This window comes from Drosophila takahashii, chromosome 3L (genome assembly GCF_030179915.1).
Source record: "Drosophila takahashii strain IR98-3 E-12201 chromosome 3L, DtakHiC1v2, whole genome shotgun sequence".
Taxonomy (NCBI): Eukaryota; Metazoa; Arthropoda; class Insecta; order Diptera; family Drosophilidae; genus Drosophila; species Drosophila takahashii.
This window is the reverse complement of record NC_091680.1, coordinates 27,196,395-27,217,176: the sequence shown is the minus strand read 5'-3', so window position 1 is coordinate 27,217,176 and position 20,782 is coordinate 27,196,395. Positions and strand designations below refer to the sequence as shown.

At 37.1% G+C, this 20,782-nt stretch overlaps 1 protein-coding gene across 3 annotated transcripts; it reads right to left on the bottom strand.

Moving 5' to 3' along the window:
• Positions 1-316: 316 nt before the first annotated feature.
• Positions 317-18,315, bottom strand: wnd (Mitogen-activated protein kinase kinase kinase 13 wallenda). 3 transcript variants are annotated; one of them, XM_017142604.3, is made up of 8 exons: positions 18,116-18,315; positions 17,021-17,246; positions 5,828-6,316; positions 4,241-4,432; positions 3,525-4,178; positions 3,309-3,462; positions 1,914-2,812; positions 317-1,850 (listed from the first exon to the last, which is right to left on the bottom strand). In XM_017142604.3, the coding sequence occupies exons 2-8, from the start codon at positions 17,173-17,175 to the stop codon at positions 1,454-1,456; spliced, it is 2,940 nt and encodes a 979-aa protein (XP_016998093.2). In that variant the 5' UTR covers positions 17,176-17,246; positions 18,116-18,315; the 3' UTR covers positions 317-1,453. The 3 variants fall into 3 exon arrangements, with proteins under 3 accessions (XP_016998093.2, XP_016998094.2, XP_016998095.2); XM_017142605.3 differs by having other exon boundaries at positions 18,161-18,315; XM_017142606.3 differs by lacking the exons at positions 17,021-17,246; positions 18,116-18,315 and adding an exon at positions 11,715-12,385.
• Positions 18,316-20,782: the final 2,467 nt, after the last annotated feature.

Genomic DNA, 20,782 nt, shown 5'->3' with positions numbered 1-20,782 from the left:
GTTTTATGAGGTACGAGAATTCTACTAGTGAATAGGCTTATGAATATTATAAACGTAATTAGAGTTAGCTATATTTGCTGGTTTCATGATTTCAAGAAAAATATATTTAACCTAAATAATAATAGTAAGTCAATTATATTAATTAAATACCTGTTTGGTAAAAGTCTGTCAGAAATTAAAGCGTTGATGCTGATTCTTATCGGTTTAAGAGCAATCTTTCCTACTTTTAATGCAATTAGTACATATCCATGTCGGAACCATTGCAAAAAATGCTTACTGTACTTGATTCCGAAATAAAGACAACTAACCCAAGGTCTTTAGCGTTCTTACATATTTTCATTTTATTTCTATTTCGTATGAGTCGTTAAAATTAATCTTAATATGGAGTACATTTACATAATGTAGAGAAAAGTCGCACATTAAGAAACGACACATCTTACGAAGCTAAACATCCAACTAGCGTGTAAATATATAGAATGTATATATATTGAGTGTGTATAATAATTCGTTTTGCAGCTGATGAACGATTTCCAGAAGGGCGAAACGTATTTGACCAAATATATAGTTCTCTGCTGCATAAGTTGTCTATAAGGTCTAGAAAGCGCTCATGGCTACTTCATAGCCGCGGTTAGATCTACGAGTTTATATTGTTTAGTTTCTCCAAAACATATCTCCTATTCTTTGTGTTTGCATTAAGGCACTGAAGCTTGGAATTTTGTGCATATAGAAAGTAAGATGTTTCGGTCCATCAAATTCCTAGTTCCCGGCATAATTGGGAAACATTCATTCGATGCGTCTACCAAATTATACGTACAATGCGCTTCTTAAAAACACTTTCCTATTAAGTTCTAAGCAAATTTTCTTATATAAAAAATATCCCTGACTATTTTTTCCTCTTCCCTTTCATTACTATATAATGCCTGAGGCCAATTCTATTATTTTGTTGCTTTGTAGTTCGGTTTTTGTGGGAGCGTTTGTTGGGTTTTCTTTTGTGTTGCGGTTTAAGCTCTTACGATCGAACAAAAATTATACCTAATGACTTAAACTAAATATACAATTAGGACATTTTTAAGTATATTACAAAGGCAGCTCGCTAAGGACAAGAATAATGGTTATATTAACTAAGTCTAATGCAAAATTATATTCAGCAAAATAGGAAATGCATTTGATACGAGTACGACACGAATAAAGATTGCCCCTAACCCAAAAGGTCTTAATGTTTTTGAAATGGAATCCTCCGAAACGGTCAACGCTTGGAGACGGTCTTCCACTCACACGGGTACATATAAATAAGAGGAGTTACAGATCTGGACATGAACATAGATAATACCATACAATTTGGGCCGATTTCTCGTTGAGTATATATAAGAGATAGTTTTTGCTGCGTAACGTGGACAACTCTAGTTTCGGGTTTTGTTTAGGAGTTCTTACTTAGGCTAGAAATCGTACTAGGTTAGACCATATTGACGGCGCCATCAGCCTCAAAAGTCGGTATGGATATAATATCGCTGCTGCGCACGGCGCCCATAGACAATGCCTGGCCCTCAGCGTTGGCTCTCGCGACCCTGTTTCCCTGCTCCTCATCGCTCGAATCACTCGAATCGTCGTCGGGTTCGCTGTAGCTGTTGGCTGAGGTGGATGTGGCCTGAGTTTTCTTCATGTCCGCAATGTCCGTGTTGCTCTCTAACGTCGAGTGTTGACTGGAGGGCGAGTGACTGTACTCCGAGGTGTTCTCCTCCTCGTCGGAGACTATGACCACATTGCGCTTGTGGATGGCTATCTTCTGGGACAGTGGAGCCTTGTAGCTGCGGCGGGGTCGCATGCCACGAGCAATGGGCAGGCGGCCAAAGCTGGAATGGAAGATACACAAGTTACATCTTACTGAACTTATTGTATAAATCCTATAAACTCACCTCCTTCTCCTCAGGGCGTACTTGTAGTCCGTGGTTTCACCCTCCTCATCCGACCAGCTGTCTTGCTCGTGGGACTCTCCGTTAGCATTGCTTATCGAACTGCCGTTTGGGTTGTCCCCCAGTGGTTGTTTCCGTCGTTTGCTGTGCGTGCTGCTGCACCGACTCAGGCATGGACTGTTACCGCTCTCCCTCAGTTCCAGCGGCGAGACTCCTCCGTTTCCATTCTCCGTGTTGCTGTTGGAGTTTGTGTTCGACTGAATGGACAGGCGGTTCTCATTGATGAATTCGATGACTTTTCGGCCCAGACGCTCCAGGTTTTCGTTGTCACTGCAGCACTCGGTCATATCCAAACGCTCGTTGCTATTCATTACATCGTCGATGAGTTGATCAGGACTCGAGCAGGCATCCTGATAGGTCAACTCGCTGGTGCTCAGAGAGTTGCCGTTCGAGGGACAGGCGGGGTTTAGGGCGCCAGCAGCGGAAGATGTGCTTCCGCTCCGAGCCCTCGCCTGCGCCTGAGCAATTTTCTGTACCCTTTGTAGCTGTAGTGGCAGTTGGCGATGGTTCGGAGCTGGCACGTCGATGGGCTGAGATCGAGGAGCCTCTGCGGAAGGACTTATATCCGTTTCGCTGACATCCATGGCATCCGTTTGTGTTTGCCGCTCCACAAGCTGAACCTTTCGGTTCTCCGGCTCGCTCTGGTAGCGACGATCTCGCGTCGGACTGTATTTGGGTGGGGCGCCAAAGGATCCAGAACCGTTGCGGCGATGACGGAAGTTCTTCTTGTTTTTGTTGGGCATTGTGCCGCCTATGCCACTGCCTGGGATAATGTTAGCCAGGTACGATTTGGGCTGGCAATTGCTATCCAATTGAGCATATAGCATACACTTCACAGGAGACTGTGAAAAGAGATGGTAATTTTTTACTCAATATTCCATATCATTTGAATAAAGAAAAATGGATAAATTCGGGTTTTATATAAACTTAAAACAAAACTTATTTGACTCTTTGGACACCAATCCTTTGCTATTAAAAATGCGTTAGTTGATCTATGTCGCGGAGTGCCACATTAATGTCATTCCCTACAATACCATTAAAACCAAAAAATATTTAGTCAGATAAATGCATTGGGCATGAAATTTCCCTTTCCAAAACTCGGGTTCGACCACTGTTCTGTAAAGTGCATCGATTATAATAAAACTAAAACACCTCGCAACTTTTTCAAATGGTGACTTCTAAGGCTCTGCTTTCTAAAAAGCAAGAATAAATGATTGATGCCTTAACAAATGAGTATATTGATTTTAACTTCAGTGTACTTTGTTATAAAAACATATTTTTGCAAAATGCTCCAATTAAAATATATACCAAGTCGGTAATAAAGTTTGTATTCTTTACCTCCGGCGTAGTCTCTGGATCTGGCGTCGTTGATTGTTGTTGAGTGGCCGCTGGTGGAGCGTTCAGTCGTCGTCTATAGTGCTGCATTTTTCTGAGTGTATTCCCCAAACGTCGCGTCGGTTTGTAGCCACTGCCAGGTAGCTTCCGTTCACGTCTAAGCAAAATTTTAGGGGGTTATCAAAAAAACTTTTTTTAAAGGCACATTTTTTTACTTACTCTGCGATTTCCTTCTCCTTCTCCTGCAACTGGGACATACACTCGCTGAGCTCGAAGAACAGTTGGTTTGTCTTCTGCAGCTTATCCTCGTACACCATTCGGATATCCTGGGCATGTCGCCACTCAGCCGTGCGCCGCTTAATCAGATCTTGCTCGTACTTGTGTATACTAGTGCCATTTTGGGTAATCTCCTTTAGATGCGATCGGACCTCTTCTTTCCACGACTTTTGGGTCTCAAAATACTGCTTTTCTGTTTTTCGTAGGAGTTCGGGGCCCGCGATATCCAAATGCGAAAGAATCTGCCGGAATGAAGGGCGGTTGCGAGGCTTGCTTTTCCAACAGAGTTTGACGAGCAGCTTGAATCCCTCCGGACAGGTGCTCGGAACCAACAACTTGAGGGAGTTGTTACCCACACCCCAGATAATAGCAGACGAGTCGACATCCTTGTAGGGTATCTCGCAGGTAAGCATCTCCCAGAGCACGACGCCATAAGACCAAATATCCACCTTCTCAGAGCAGGGTTCGTTGCGAATGACCTCTGGTGCCATCCAGGCCACTGTTCCGGCGAAACTCATCTTGGTGCTGATTTCGTTCCACTCGCGGCTCGTTCCAAAGTCGCTGATCTTCACCACTTCATTTGTACTAATCAGTATGCTGGAAATTAATTATTACACCAATTATTACGTTGTTTATTTTTCGATGTTTTTATAACTTACTTGGGACTTTTTAGATCTCTGTGTATGATCTTGTGAGAATGCAGATACTGCATGCCCAGAGCGATTTGCTTGGACCAAGAAACCAAGCGGGACGGTAACATGACTTGCTCCTCCTTCAATATATTCTGCAGTGGTCCATATGGACAGAACTCCATGATGATGCAGAACACCGGCGATTGCGTACAAACTCCTCTGCAAAGTTAAACAATATTATTATTTTTTAATTGGAAATGTATACATAAATCGAAACCTAAAATATCCAAAACAAAATCCTGAGTTACAGTTTTAATGCCGTCATTAAAAGAATGTTTAATTTATAAAAGAAATTCTTAGAATTCATTTTGTGAGCATCATTTTGAAAAATAAGTATACAAAAAAAATATTTTCCGCTTTATTTGTTATGCATTCTTGGCTTATTTTTATAAGAACCTCTCAACTGCGCATATGAAATAATAGATTTTCTTTATGTTTTCACCTGTGATTTTTTTGAAATTGTTTGGTGTCCATTTAGGGGCGCTATGAATTTTTGAAGTTAAAAACTTAAAAAATGTTCTCAAACTTCAAATTAGTATATCTCGAGAACAGCTTAAATGTGTACTAGGGGAATTAGGAAAATATTTTACAAAATTTTTGGTTGTCCAAAAAGTATGAATTTAAATTATTTGAAATTTTGTTCGCGGTTTTGGAAGTCTTCTTCATCCAATAAAATAAACTCAACTATACAAGATGCTTACATGCTTAAGCTGAAAGTTTGCAAAACTGAATTACTCACTGATATTATGCACAAATATTATTATAACAATTTAACCATCATCCCTTCATATAGCTGCCATACATGGATGGATCGATGGATTTTCTTATTGTTAAGAAGGTAGGCTTTGAAAAATTAAAATTACAATCTGAAACAAAATATTAATATGTGCATAATATCAGTGAGTAATTGAGTTGTGCAAACTTTCACCATAAACATTAAAGAATTGTACTCGTTGGAAATGTAAATAAAGTTCTTTTAAATTCACATAAAAAATTATATATCTTGGAAATGATGAAAAGGAACAAAAATGTTTCTTCTGGTAAATTAAGTTGGTTATGAGATAAACAATCTTGGATAGTTTAGTTTATTTTATAGGATGAAGAAGACTTCCAAAACCGCGAACCTAATTTCAAATAAATAAAATTCATACTTTTTGGACAACAAAAAATGTAATAAAATATTTTCCTAATTTCCCTAGTACACATTTAAAATCGTGTAAAGTTGCACGTGGTTCCTCTAAGCCGTTCCCGAGATATACTAATTTTAAGTTTGAGAACATTTTTTAAATGGACACCAAAAAATTTAAAAAAAAATCACAGTTGATAACCAAGGCAAACTCTACGAGGAACTCGAGTTTGAAGAAAATCTATTATTTCATATGCGCAGTTGAGAAATTCTTAGCCAGCTTTGTTTTGCTTTTTATAATGTAAGCTTTTAATAATTTGGCCAGTACCAACAAAAAAAAAAATTTAAATAATATGGGAATTTATTTAAAAAAGCATAATTTGGTTTAACCATTTAAAGAAGGATACGTTTTCAACCCTCATACTTACTTGAACTTAATAATGTTCTCATGATCAAGCTTCCTTAGATGCTTGATGTCTGTTTCTTTAAGTTCCTTCACCTTCTTGACAGCCACAATCTCGTTTTTTAGCTTGCCACTAAAGACGGCTCCCTGAGCTCCGCTCCCAAGCCATTCCAAATCAGTAATAGACTCAAATGGAATCTGCCAGTCTTCGCTCCGCTGACTCTTAACCTCGATCACTCCTGTCTTCCCGATAAACGAAAGCACGGGCTTCATGCACCCGAGTAGTCCGTACATCCAGCCGATCGGCTTATCTGGATGCCCAAAGGCCGCCGCCGCTCCTCCCACGTGAGGTGGCCAGCGCTGTTGGCACGTGTTTTCCGCACTGCTGTCCGTGATCTCAGCATAGTTGTTCTGATGCTGTAGCCGGGGCGGAGAGTCCAGATCGGGGGACTTAAAGGGCAGGTCTGTGGCGGCCATGCCTAGGTGACCGAACTCATCTTGCAGGCAAGCAATGCTGTGGAGAAATCAAATACATATGTTAAATTTTTGTCTCTTTTTATACCCTTGCAGAGGGTATTATGATTTCAGTCAGAAGTTTGCAACGCAGTGAAGGAGACGTTTCCGACCCCATAAAGTATATATATTCTTGATCAGCATCACTAGACGAGTCGATCTAGCCATGTCCGTCTGTCCGTCTGTCCGTCCGTCTGTCCGTCCGTTTCTACGCAAACTAGTCTCTCAGTTTTCAAGCTATCGGGATAAAACTTTCCCAAAAGTCTAGTATATAAGTCGGAACGAGCCGGATCGGACAACTATATCATATAGCTCTCATAGGAACAATCGGAAAAAAAAATGTAAAAAAATTATATCTTGGGTGTTTTTGAACCTATAACATCCTACGTTTGGAAATGTCATTTTTTATCTAATTCTGAATTTCGAATAAAATTTTTTCAAAATCGGATGACTATATTATATAGCTGCCATAGGAACGATCGGAAAATTAATTAAATTAAAAATAAATTATTGCTTCGTTGATTTTTATTGTATTCTCTTCTACTCTAGGATATAACTCTTTTCAAATATTTTTGAATTTCGATTTTAATTTAATCAAAATCGAACAGCCGCCATTGAAACGAACGCAAAATTAATGAGAAATAATAGGAAAATTAACATTTTTGCGATTTGTAAATTAATAGGAATTATCTGCAAGGGTATATAAGCTTCGGCTGGCCGAAGCTAGCTTCCTTTCTTGTTTTTAAATAAAAATAATATATAGGCTCTTGACAAGCTTTTTTTTAATTTTAAGGTGAAAACAAAAAAAACATAGAAATGCATATTTAGCTTTAAATTCTAAAGTGAAATTAAAGTAGAGGGCCTTAAGTCCAATAATTTAAGATACGCTCTTCTACTCTGGGATATTCCTTTTTTTAAATATTTCTGAATTTCGAATAATATTATAAAAATGATCGGACGACTATATTATAACTGCCAGAAAGGATAACAAAATTAACGTAAAAACAAGAGAGAACGCTATAGTCGGGTTGGTGTCCCGACTATCTAATACCCGTCACTCAGCTAAAGGGAGTGCAAACGCTGTACTCGGGTTGGTGTCCCGACTTATAATCGTAACTCAGCTAAAGGGAGTGCGAGGGAGATAGATATAAATAGACAATTTTGAATGCGTATAACTTTTTAATGGATAGTCCGATTTGAAAAATGTCTTCTACATTTCGATAGATATAAATATACACAACAAAATTGCATTAGCGCAGACTAACATGGGAATTTGTAACGAATACAAAAATATAGCATCCATCGAGGTAAATTTTAGATGTTGCATAGTGTCAATACTACAATTTTTTACCGACTTCTGAATTTTTAAAGTTTTTAAATTTTACTAGTTTCTAAACGAACAAACAAGTACAAGTACGAGCTGTCAGCTGAGTAAGTCAGTCCCTGGAATTATGTGAGCCGGAACGGATGAAACACAATCAGAAGTTAAATAAATTGTTTTAAGCTTATATTATAAAAAAGAAATTCCGGAAACTGGATGATGCTTTTATTGGTATAACCATGTAAGATTTTTTTGTGTTTATCAATACGTATTGAAATGTAGAACAAATTTTTCAAATCTGACCATTCGTTAAAATGTTATGCCCGATCAAAGTTTTATATCTCCATCTCCCTCGCACTCCCTTTAGCTGAGTAACGGGAATCTGATAGTCGGGGCACCCGACTATAGCGTTCTTTCTTGTTATACCCTTGCAGAGGGTATGATTTAAGTCATAAGTTTGCAAGGCAGTGAAGGAAACGTTTCCGACCCCATAAAGTATATAAATTCTTGATCAGCATCACTAGACGAGACGATCTAGCCGTGTCCGTCTGTCTGTTCGTTTCTACGCAAACTAGTCTCTCAGATTTAAAGTTATCGGCTTATAACTTTCCCAAAAGTCTTCTTTCTATTGCAGGTAGTATATAAGTCGGAACCGGCCGGATCGGACAACTATATCCCATATAGCTCCCATAGGAAAGATCGGAAAAAATTTTTTTTTATAATTCTAGCTTTGGTGTTTTTTTTTGAAATATTAACTTCTACTCTTGGGAATGTTATTTTTTAAATATTTATGAATTTCGAATAAGATTTAAAAAATCGGGACACTATATCATATAGCTGCCATAGGAACGGTCGGAAAATTAAAAGCAAATTAATAGGAAAAAAATTATTGCTTCGTGGGTTTTTATTGTATTCTCTTCTACTCTAGAATTTGACTCTTTTTAAGTATTTCCGATTTTCGGTTTTAATTTTATCAAAATTGAACTACTATATCATACAGGAACGATCGGAAAATTAATGAGAAATAATAGAAAATTGAACATTTTTGCGATTTGTTAATTAATAGGAATAATCTGCAAGGGTATATAAGCTTCGGCTGGCCGAAGCAAGCTTCCTTTCTTGTTTTTTTTTTGTAATTGAGTTGAAATAATAGTGAAAAACTACATATGTATTTAACTTTGAAGACCTTAAACCATATCAAGCAATTATAAATATTGGTTGGCGCCATTATTATCAAATAAAATAATATTATCAAATAAAAAATAATTTGCTAAAAATTTGATGATTACGCATAACCTTAAAATAGCATTGTCTTATCGGTGTTCATATGTAGAGAGCACACACGTAAATGATAAAAAAAATCACTCAGCACCCAGCATCATCAATCGAAATCGAAAAAATCGAAACCGAATAAGAACGTCGCAAATGCTATAGTTTATTGCTAGTAAATCGTTCGTATGATAATCAAAGTGCTTTTCGCGATTTCTATGTTTACACACGCCATAATAATCATTTTTCGTGCTGACACAGTGAAGGGGCACAAAAAAGCGAACTTTGATAAAAAAAACAAGCCCGCGCAAATAAATATTAGAGAAGTGATCGCTTGAATTTCAGTTCTTGGCATACACATACACACGTAAAAAGCCTTCCTGTTGGAATTTGTGTTTGCTTTTTTGTCCGATAAGATAAACAAACACAGGACAATGGGCTTGGGGAGGGGGTGGAGTGCAAATGCGGCAGCAGGTGAAAAACATTTATCATTTATCACTGCCGGAATGGCCATAGAAACCACAACAACTCCAAATAGAAAGCCTGATAGGCGAAATCACCTGCTTGACACCTACACTTATGCAGCCATGCTTATACATATATAGAGCCATCTACCGTTCTTTTTAGACTTCGTTGGGCATTAGCATTGATATTAGAGCTGAGAACACAATGTGCTTAAAGTCGACTACTTTTAATTGAAATGATTATGTAAATATTGGTAACTGTTTTTAGGAAAACACAAAAAACACTTCTTATTACCATTAGAAAACAAGAGAGAGCGCTATAGTCGGGTGCGTCGACTATCAGATACCCGTTACTCAGCTAAAGATAGTGCGAGGGAAATGGAGATATAAAGCTTTGATCGCCCATAACTTGTTAACGAATGATCTGATTTGAAAAAATTTCTTCTACATTTCGATAGGTATTGAAACATACAATAAAACTGCATTTTTACTTTTTCGAAACCTTTAAAAATGTTGGCGCTAGACACCTCTTAAAATCGTTTAAGGATATTGTGGGCGAAAGAGGAGGCGTGGCCCTCGACTGAAACAAACTTGCACTGCGTAGAAAACCCAAAACCCTTTTGTAGTTTTCGAGATCTCAGCGTTCATACAGATAGACAGACCATCCTGGCTGGATCGACTCGTCATGTGACCCTGATCAAGAATATATAAAATTTATAGCTGTTAGCTGTTACATACTTTTGCACGAATACAATATACCCTTTTACTCTACGAGTGACGGGTATAACAAGATTCTCATCCATACATGTACATATGTATTTTATATAAATGCGAAACATTTCGTTGTTTTGACTTAGTTTTGGGTACTTCAAATTCTGTTTTGGATATATAAACAAGAAAGGAAGCTAGCTTCGGCCAGCCGAAGCTTATATACCCTTGCAGATCATTCCTATTAATTTACAAATCGCAAAAATGTTCAATTTTCTAATATTTCTCATTAATTTTCCGATCGTTCCTATGGCAGCTATATGATATAGTCGTCCGATTTTGATCAAATTAAAATTGAAATTCGAAAATATTTAAAAAGAGTCATATCCTAGAGTAGGGGATAATACAATAAAAACCAAAGAAGCTAGAATTTATTTCCTATTACTTTTCCATTAATTTTCCGATCGTTCCTATGGCAGCTATATGATATAGTCGTCCGATTTTGATTAAATTAAAATTGAAATTCGGAAATATTTAAAAAGAGTCATATCCTAGAGTAGAAGATAATACAATAAAATCCAAAGAAGCTAAAATTTATTTCCTATTACTTTTCCATTAATTTTCCGATCGTTCCTATGGCAGCTATATGATATAGTAGTCCGATTTTTTAACTAATTAATTCGAAATTCAGATATATTTAAAAAATAACATCCCCAAAAGTAGAAGGTAATATTTCAAAAAACACCGAAGCTAGAATTTATTAAAGTTTTTTTTTTTCCGATTGTTCCTATGGGAGCCATAAGATATAGTTGTCCGATCCGGTCGGCTCCGACATATATACTACCTGCAATAGAAAGAAGACTTTTGGGAAAGTTTCATCCCGATAGCTCAAAAACTGAGAGACTAGTTTGCGTAGAAACAGACAGACGGACAGACGGACGGACAGACGGACAGACGGACAGACGGACATGGCTAGATCGACTCGTCTTGTGATGCTGATCAAGAATATATATACTTTATGGGGTCGGAAACGTCTCCTTCACTGCGTTGCAAACTTCTGACTGAAATCATAATACCCTCTGCAAGGGTATAAAAAATGTATATTTGTTGAATACCTCTGCCAAAGGTTTTGATGATTAAGTCTCTGAAGTTCCCTAAGAAGAAGTCATTTTCAAACCTACATATAAAGTACCCATGCAACAGGTATTTTAAGAAAATCATACTAATTTTACCACATTGTTTGATGCTGCCTTTTTTGTGTAAAAAGCCGAAACCTGGACATTTCGAGCTTCACCTGTTAAGCATCGTTAACACAAACGCACCGTGTAAAGATATATGCGATTTTTTTTACTATATCGCCGTCCTGCTTACACGCGGTTAGCGGCACTCGCCGCGCAAATGTCAAAAACCTTTCGTTTATTTATGAATTTGTGAAAAAGCATTAAATTCCGTCGCCAAATATTAATTTGCGCGCTGCCGGGCGAAGCACGTTTTGACCTTTGGCGTGCGGTTCATAGAACGCGGATATTTGTCGGCCGTCTTTTTATTTCTTATTCTGCACAGGTCAGCGGTGAATCTCTGAGATTCTGTGACTCAGTGCATCTTGAGATACTTTCGGGTGTATGAATGTTTTTTACCTTTTTTCTTTGGTGATGATCATGTCGGGTGGCTCGTTGTGGCTAAAAAACGGAATTGTGTAGACCATGGTTTGTTTGTCTTTATATTCTGTTTTTTTATTTTGTTTGCTTTCGTAATTTGTGGTCGCGCACTAAGAATTTCATTCATTCATGCGACGCCGCGACTGCATTAATGCAAATTTTTACGCTCGCTTTTCGGCCAACAGTTTTATTTTTTTTGTTTACGCACTGGGCCAACAACAAAAGTTGGCTAACTTTTGATTAAAAGTTCGTGCCAAGCACCAGCAGCCACCAATAAAAAAAGCAACAACAAGCGCTTTTTGTCGTCCGATGTATATTAATAAAAAAAATGACGTCAAGGTAAGTTGGTGTGGTTTTTTGTTGTTAATTACAAGAAAAAAGAGACAAACGAAGCGCGTAACACTTTCGTTGGCGGTTTTTCAAGAGTGTCGATTATTGGTTGGTGGAAAAAAGTGTAATAATTTCACGTATTTCGCACAACTGCGTCACACCAACACACAGACAGCGACTGCAAACTGATTTGGCGATAAGCAGTCTTGTTTTTGTTGTTGACACACAAATACACGCGCGTAATTTAAGGCAGGCTCGCGAATTTCACGCGCAAAGAGCGACCGTTGGAAACGATTGATTTTCGCCAACTAAATCGCGACTCTCGAGCGGGAGCGTAGCGGTAAAGCTCCGCATTATCACTATCAGCACAGCTTTCGCACTCGGATGGCGCTCTCTCCTCTCGCTCGCTCTCTGTGCAACTCCCACTCTGCTCCCAATCTGCTCTTATCACTGGTATTGTTGTTGTCAGACTGACCGAATTTTCTGGCCCCTGTATAGGATGGCCTGCCATGCGAGGTCTCCCCAAGCCAGGCTGTCACCTGGTCACACTCAAAACCAGTTTCCATAGCGGCGACCACATGATCAAAACACACACACACTGACAGGTGAGCGTGCTGTAGGTGCGACTAGGAAGTTTCTTACTTGCGCACCTCGCAGTTTTCATTACCCTTACACTTACAGTGGATACCGTCTATGGGAAAGACCCCAAAAAAGTTTTATGGACTCATGTAAGGGTATTTCCCATGCTATCGGTTAAAACAAGTCATTAAAAATGTATAATCTTTTGACAAGACGAGATTTTAAAATATTTTATTGAAAGTGAAGAGAACAAACATTTTTTGCATTAGAAAAACACTATCTAAATTTTGAGAATGATTTAGTTTAGTGTGCAAATATTTCTTACTCTCGTTATCTTTTTATCATTTCACCACAGGCCTTTAGTTTTGCACATGTTTATAAACGTTTTTAATAACGATTTTGCTCCGATTTCTATTTTGACTTATTTAACACAACCAGACCCATCCATTTAGGATGTTTGAGGTTGGAGCGTCCAAATTGGGAAATCACTATGGACGGCAGTCCATGTAGTGACGAAGCGCACCAGGAGAGTGTGCAAAGGCGACTACTATTATATAGCCGCAAAATTGAAAATCTGCTGTGATAGTCCGATCGTAATGTGTAATACATCAATCGAAAGGTATTGCAAAAACTTAAAGGATTGCATACCAAGACTTTAAGAAAATCAATTGGCTTGGGAGAGAGAGTAGTGAAAGTGAAAAAGTGAAAATTTCGAATTTTGGAGCTGTTGGGGCCGGTGGGGATAAAAGCCCCCTCGCAATGTTTTAGTTGTATTCCTTTTGAAAATACCCGTCGAATGAGGGGACATATGTCAAAATCCGACGCTCCGTTCAAAAGTTATAGCCAAAATAAGATTTTCTTCTTCTTCCCAAAATGAAAATTTAATTCTGTTTGTCAGTTTGTCAGTTTGTCCAAAACATGTTTTTTAAGTTTTGAAAATTTGATATGACGTTCATCACATCGATATAAAAAACTTTTGTTCTACCACTTTTGGAAAAACTAGCTAGTTTAGCGGGAAAACAGCTATAAATAGCTAAAATTCGGAAAGCCGTAACTTCTATACTACTAAAGCTACCGACTTGTGCTGCATCTCGTTTGAAAGGTATTTTTAAATGCTGTATACGCCTTCTGTGTGCAATTTGTGTAAATGTAATAGTTAAAAAGATATGAACAAAAGAAAATTTGTTTAAACTTTTTTTTTAGCTTTTTTTTAATTTTCTCAAAAACGGCTCTAACGATTTTCCTTACAACTTTAAACTGTATAGCCCTTGAGATTCCTTAAATTTTGGTATATATCATGTTTATGTAAAAAATCGCGTTTAAAAGTTATTCAGAAACGAAAATAGCCACTTTTGCCAGCTCAGAACAACTAACGCTTCCTGAGTGTTTAATTTTGTGCGTGGGTATCCAAACTGTATTTTAGGCTCATAGAATCATTTCAATTGTTTTAAGGAGTTCCAAATAGGAAACTTTTGTTTTACGACTTTTGGAAAAACCCGCTGCTTTAGCGGAAAAAAAGCTAGAAATAGCTAAATTTCGTTAGTTTGTAAGTTCTACACTACTGAAGCTACAGACATGTGCTATACCTCGTTTAAAAGGTATTTTGAAATACTTAAACGGATTTTAACTTAATTTGTTTAAATACAATGGTTTACAAATTATGATTGACCAATTTAAATTTAAATGTATATACCAGCTCCTATGAGAGCAAATATAAACAAACAAAAACTTCTGATATCAAATAAAAACACCTCTTAACGAGGTAAAAAACAAGTGACGATCGCACCTTCAACATACAAAAGTTCTGATATCAACATTTGTGACGAAAAATTATTACACTCGTCATTAAATACACTTTCTAAGATTTTCTCATTCGGCACGCAGCAATAGAAAATGCCTATGAAGGTAAAAAGGCTAAAATAGTATGCTAGGGCGGGCCGAATGAGAAAATATTAGAAAGTGTATTTAATGACGAGTGTAATAATTTTTCGTCACAAATGTTGATATCAGAACTTTTGTATGTTGAAGGTGCGATCGTCACTTGTTTTTTACCTCGTTAAGAGGTGTTTTTATTTGATTTAAATTTATCTATCAGATAAGGATTACTTTGTGTCGAGGTTTGTTAAATAAAGTGTGTATATATGGCTACTGATCTTTCAACCTTTTTACTTCTTTCGAGCTTTTAGTTTAACTTCAGAATAACGTGAACATTTTTTACAGTGTGCCTTGAAGGTCAATTACTTCGCTTAATTAAGCACGATTTTGTGGGATGTTCTCAAAATATGTATGGAAAATTAAAGTCGAATTACCCTCACTCAACCACGTCGCGTTTTTAAGTCATTTATTGGATCAAATAAAAACACCTCTTAACGAGGTAAAAAACTAGTGACGATCGCACCTTCAACATACAATAGTTCTGATATCAACATTTGTGACGAAAAATTATTACACTCGTCATTAAATGCTATACAGTTTAAAGTTTTAAAGAAAATCGTTAGAGCCGTTTTTGAGAAAAATAAAAAAAAGCTAAAAAAAAAGTTTTAAAAAATTGTCTTTTGTTCATATCTTTTTAATTATTACATTTACACAAATTGCATATAGAAGGCGTTTATAGCATTTAAAAATACCTTTCAAACAAGATGCAGCACAAGTCTGTAGCTTTAGTAGTATAGAAGTTACGGTTTTCCGAATTTTAGCTATTTATAGCTGTTTTCCCGCTAAACTAGCGAGTTTTTCCAAAAGTGGTAGAACAAAAGTTTTTTATATCGATGGGATGAACGTCATATCTAATTTTCAAAACTTAAGAAACATGTTTTGGACAAACTGACAAACTGACAAACTGACAAACTGACAAACTGACAAACTGACAAACAGAATTAAATTTTCATTTTGGGAAGAAGAAGGAAATCTTATTTTGGCTATAACTTTTGAACGGAGCGTCGGATTTTGACAAATGACCCCTCATTCGACGGGTATTTTCAAAAGGAATACAACTAAAACATTGCAAGGGGGCATTTATCCCCACCGGCCCCAACAGCTCCAAATTTCGAAATTTTCACTTTTTCACTTTCACCGCTCTCTCTCCCAAGCCAATTGATTTTCTTAAAGTCTTGGTATGCAATCCTTTAAGTTTTTGCAATACCTTTCGATTGGTGTATTACTCATTTCGATCGGACTATCACAGCAGATTTTCAATTTTGCGGCTATATAATAGTAGTCGCCTTCGCACACTCTCCTGGTGCGCTTCGTCACTACATGGACTGCCGTCCATAGTGATGAAGAAGGTATTAAATACCAATTTATGTATGTATTTATTTTTATACTCCTGTTATATATTTCAGCTACAGATAGTGGATTCGCCGTTGTCATGCAATGTTTCTGAATGAGAATATTTTAGAAAGTACACATAGGGGAGAGTGGGGGAATTTCGTCACAGGGGCAATTTCGTCACCTGCAATATCTCGGAATCCATAAGTCGTAAAAATATATAATTTTTTTTGTTTTAGTCCTTCAAGACGGCCAGACACAACCAATGCATTTGTTTTGCACAGAAGGCCAAGATAATTAAGCTATAATATTAAATGTGTTTTAACAGTTCAAAAGCTACATTTAGTTCTCGACGAAATTTTTTCTGTATGCCACAATTCAAAAGGAATAAGATACACGATTTTTTATATAATACACAGTGCTATAATGTGCATTTCTGCGTCAGTGGTTTTTAACTTCGCGCCTAATTTCGCAAGAAAAATAATTATTTCTAAAAAAGTACGGTCTGGGGAAATTTCGCCACCCTACGCTAAGGGTAAATTCGCACCTATTTTAAATACATATTTTTATATTTGACGAGCTGGCTAACGAACAGACTACCAGCAGCAGCAACAAATATAGGACGTCAACAAAAATGGTACGCTTGATCAGTGTAGCATATTTTCAGGCGTTAAACTCCCTACATTTTTCAGGTGACGAAATTTCCCCAGTTGTGTGGTGATTTTACCCCCCTGTGTGGTGAGATTGCCCCAGTATATTGGTTTTACATTTTATTTTTTTATAAATCATTAAGCTAATTAAAAAAATAGGGGAATGTCACATTTTAAAGCTTGGTGCTAACCGCATTCAACAATAAAAATAGAAATATGATAACGTGTCTCAAGATGGACAAAAAATAGCTTTGAAAAAATGCTGACGAAATTCCCCCACTCTCCCCTACTTATTTAGTCAAATTTATTATAATTTTTCGTCACAAAATTTGATATCAGATCTTGTGTATGTTGAGGGTGCGATCATCACTCCTTTTTTACCTCGTTAAGAGGTGTTTTTTTATATATACATAATTTACAGGATCGAAAAGTTATATACTTTCCAACAAATGTGCTCACCTCCTCCGCAGATTGTCCGTTTGATCCAGGGAGAGATTGGGACTGCTGCTGTGGTGTTGCCTTCGGCCGTAGAGTTGTTGTTGTTGCCGGGATGCGGCAGGGACATTGGCCAAATCATCGCGACTTTTGCTCAGACTGTCACTGAACGGTTGCATTGTCCGGGATTGGGATTCGTATGGATGGTTTTCTATTCGATCCTTACGACATTCTGGTCAAAACGGGGGTACTATATATAGACATCACGAAAATGAATAAATTGCTTTGTCAGGGGATCCCCTTTTCACTTGTCCACACACACACACACGCACATTAATTTGGAATCTTTTATCAATGAATGGCGAAAATCAATAAGAGGCGAACGACGTCAAAAGGCGCAGGATTAGCGTGCAAGGGAGGAAGCGAGAAAGCAGTAGCACCCACGCAAAAAAAAAAAACCACAATCAAACGAAGAAGGGTCGATAATTGCACTTGCCAGTTATTCACTTTGCATTCCGCGCAAATGTTGTTTTTCTTTCACTTTCAAACTGCAGGCCGAGCTATTTTTATTATGCCTTTAAAAAGCGAATTGCACAAAGAATAAGTGCACAGATACAAACACACATACAGGTATTCTTTCTTGTCTGTACACAGAAAGAAACAGCTCGGTATCAAATATGTAGGCGTAAAATTTCTAATATAATTTTGATAAGTTTCACTATATGTATGTGCATATGTAACATTGCAAAGCCCAGAAACTGCCTCCGTAATAAATTACATATATGCTATAATCTTTTCTTTCTGTGTACAACTTGACTTCTTCGATGTTTTTTGATTTTAACTTGGCCAAAGCTAGAACATAACAAAAACAACACTCTGAAATGTTCCCACACGCACACTAGTGCACTTTTCTCGCTATTCCTGTCCTGTTCGCTCCCACCAAGTCTGTCCTCTCACTCGCACCAACGGCGGAAGCCTTACAGCGCAGCTTTGTGCTGTTGCCGCCTCTTCTTCTTCATCTGCTGCTGCCTTTTGGTCGCTCTTTCGCTCTTTTGGCCAAGAAAATCAATATAAAAATTCTTGTATTTGCACATTTTTCACACACTTTGCACACATTACCAGCAATTTTCCGAGGGAAATTGCATTGATTGCATTAATTCCTACTTTGATTTGTTTATTGGCGAATAACTTTTAATTGATTTCAGCTTGAAATGGAACAATTAAAGACTGGTTTTCAGGTTGTCTTGGGTTCCGCTGCGAATCGCGTTTATTCCGACCAACCGTCCGCACCAAAGGTAGATACAAATCGACTAAAAAGCAAAAAAAAACTGGCTGCTGGCTTTGGGCCGAAACCCAATCCGCTCTCTGGCGGATTTCCTCCCTCGAAACCAGTTTGGAGCGCAGGTTGCACTGCGCATGTGTGCGGCAGAGAGAGTGCGCAAGAGAGCCATGGCCAACCACAAAAAAAAAAACAAAAACAGCACTTGCAAGGCACTCCGCTCTTGTTGTTGCTGTTCCGCTCGCCCCTGCTTTTCTTCTTCTTTAACTCTCCCCTCCCCAGGTGTTACCACTAAAAGTGGCTTACAAGTTTAAAAAAAGCTTTGGTCCACAACGTGCACAATCTTGTTCGACGGCCCAAGCTAAGCTTTTGTCGAAAGAACACAAGAAGCGATAATAAATAAAAAATAAATCAATTTCGGATTTTTAAGAATTTAGTATATTCGTTACTCGTTGAGTATAAGAGTGTACTGTATCCGTTGTAAATACAGTGGATCACAGTTTAAAAGAAGATAGTTAGCGGTGGACTAACATACCGTGGCATTCAGCTTATGCCGTGCAGTGTCATTTTTGGCAAACTAAAAAAATTCTAAAAAAAAAATTATTTTTTTTCGGCCAAATCCTGATACACGTGCTTACTAATTTTCCGAATAGTACACGTACAAAAAGTTTCAGGCAAATCAAAAAAATGTACAAAAAAGAACCGCCCATGTTTATCATTATTGATGTACAGTGGCGGACAAAAGTCTACATACGACCCCCTTTTTGGGAGTTTTGCCACTCCTTTAGCTTTTACAGAAAAAGTAATGATGCCATCTTGTTTTAAATTTTATTATTACTCAAAAAACAAAATTTCATTCTTATACAACAAAAACTTAAAAAGTTATAAACAAAAAACCTAAAAATGGCACTGACAAAAGTCTACATACGATTTTTTACATAGAACTTTCGAATTTTTTGCTTCAAAATTTCCCAATCCTGGTCTATAATTCTTATGTACCGGCTTAGTGGTGGTGAAAATAATTGACAAGGAGCATAATTCAGCAGCCAATCCTTCACGATATGCGACAAAACAGCACAAAACAAAAGCATTTCTAGTGTACCTTGACAAAGATTTTCCATAATTTAGCCGAAAAGAAAAATTTAGGCGCACGCAACTTACCTCGAGCAGCTGACTTTAGAGAGCTGGCAAAAAGCCAGGGATGGTAACAAAAATTTTTAAAAAATAGTTTTATGTTAAACATTTCTTTAACGGATAAAAAAAAATTAAATTTCACAAAATAATTTTGGACTTTATGCCAAAAAAAATCATCCCAATGTGCAATGTACATACTTACATAGATAATAAAATTAAACAAAATTTAAGAGCAATATTTAACTGTCAAATTAGATTTGTTTCTTTAATTCACCTCTTAAACCTTATTAGTCAAATTTTCGTTCGTGAAATCGGCAAGGGTATTAAAATTTCGGCTTTCCGAAGTTAGCTTTCGTCCTCGTTATACCTCGTTATACCCCTATTTATGCGAAAAAGTATTAGATAGTCGGGACACCCGCCCGACTATAGCGTTCTGTCTTGTTTTAAGATACTTTATTGCATCTAAAAAATGTTAGAAAAATCAGTTATCATTAATAAAAAAAAAGGTTAACAAATCAGCTTGTTTCAACATTTTTTTAATCAGTTGTCGCACAAAATCCTGAACCTTCAATAGTTTTGGTACACATTTCTCTAAGGAGCCCATCATTCGCTGTTAGCATGATAATGTTTTTTGCCGAATTCCGTAAATTATTTTATCGCAGCTGGTTACTAAGAATTTTTCGCCAATCCCGAGATGAATTTTCGTTCTAAACATGAACTTTAAGATTATAATGTTCAAACAATGAATTATACTTAAATTAAAGCGTAAACAAACCAGAATTGAACATGATAAGAGTCGGTACGTCATAGAATCAGTATGTCATATAACTCGGCACGTCATCAAAGAATTGTTATACAAGAGCAGAGCTGTTAAAAGGGCGAATCCAAATTGTGTCGATTCTCATTTGCCCTTCTCGTCTACGTTTGCACAACAGGTAGAACCACAACTACAAAAATTAATGCAGCAGGTAGCATAATTTCTACGTAAACAAAGATGACTCATACCCAGAAAGGAGGAGGGAATTCTTCGGAGACCATGTTAGGGGGCCACGACTGGTATTGGTGGTCCCCTACATAGTGGAAAATATGTTGAACGATCGTAACTATGATCATCTTTACTTTTACTTTCAAAATTTTCTTAGAAAGAGATTTCTGGTAACATTTATATTTCTTTATTTATCATTTATAAATTATTCTCAATAATAGGTGTTTTTAATTTAGTAAATAAAAAATAGATAAACTAACAAAATAAAGTAACTAACTAACAAAAAAGAATATTTTTCCCATAAGGGCTTTCCATTTTCCCACCCCCCCACCATTTAATCAAGTGTAATCGTTTGGATTTATTTTCTATTAATATTATTTTTATAATA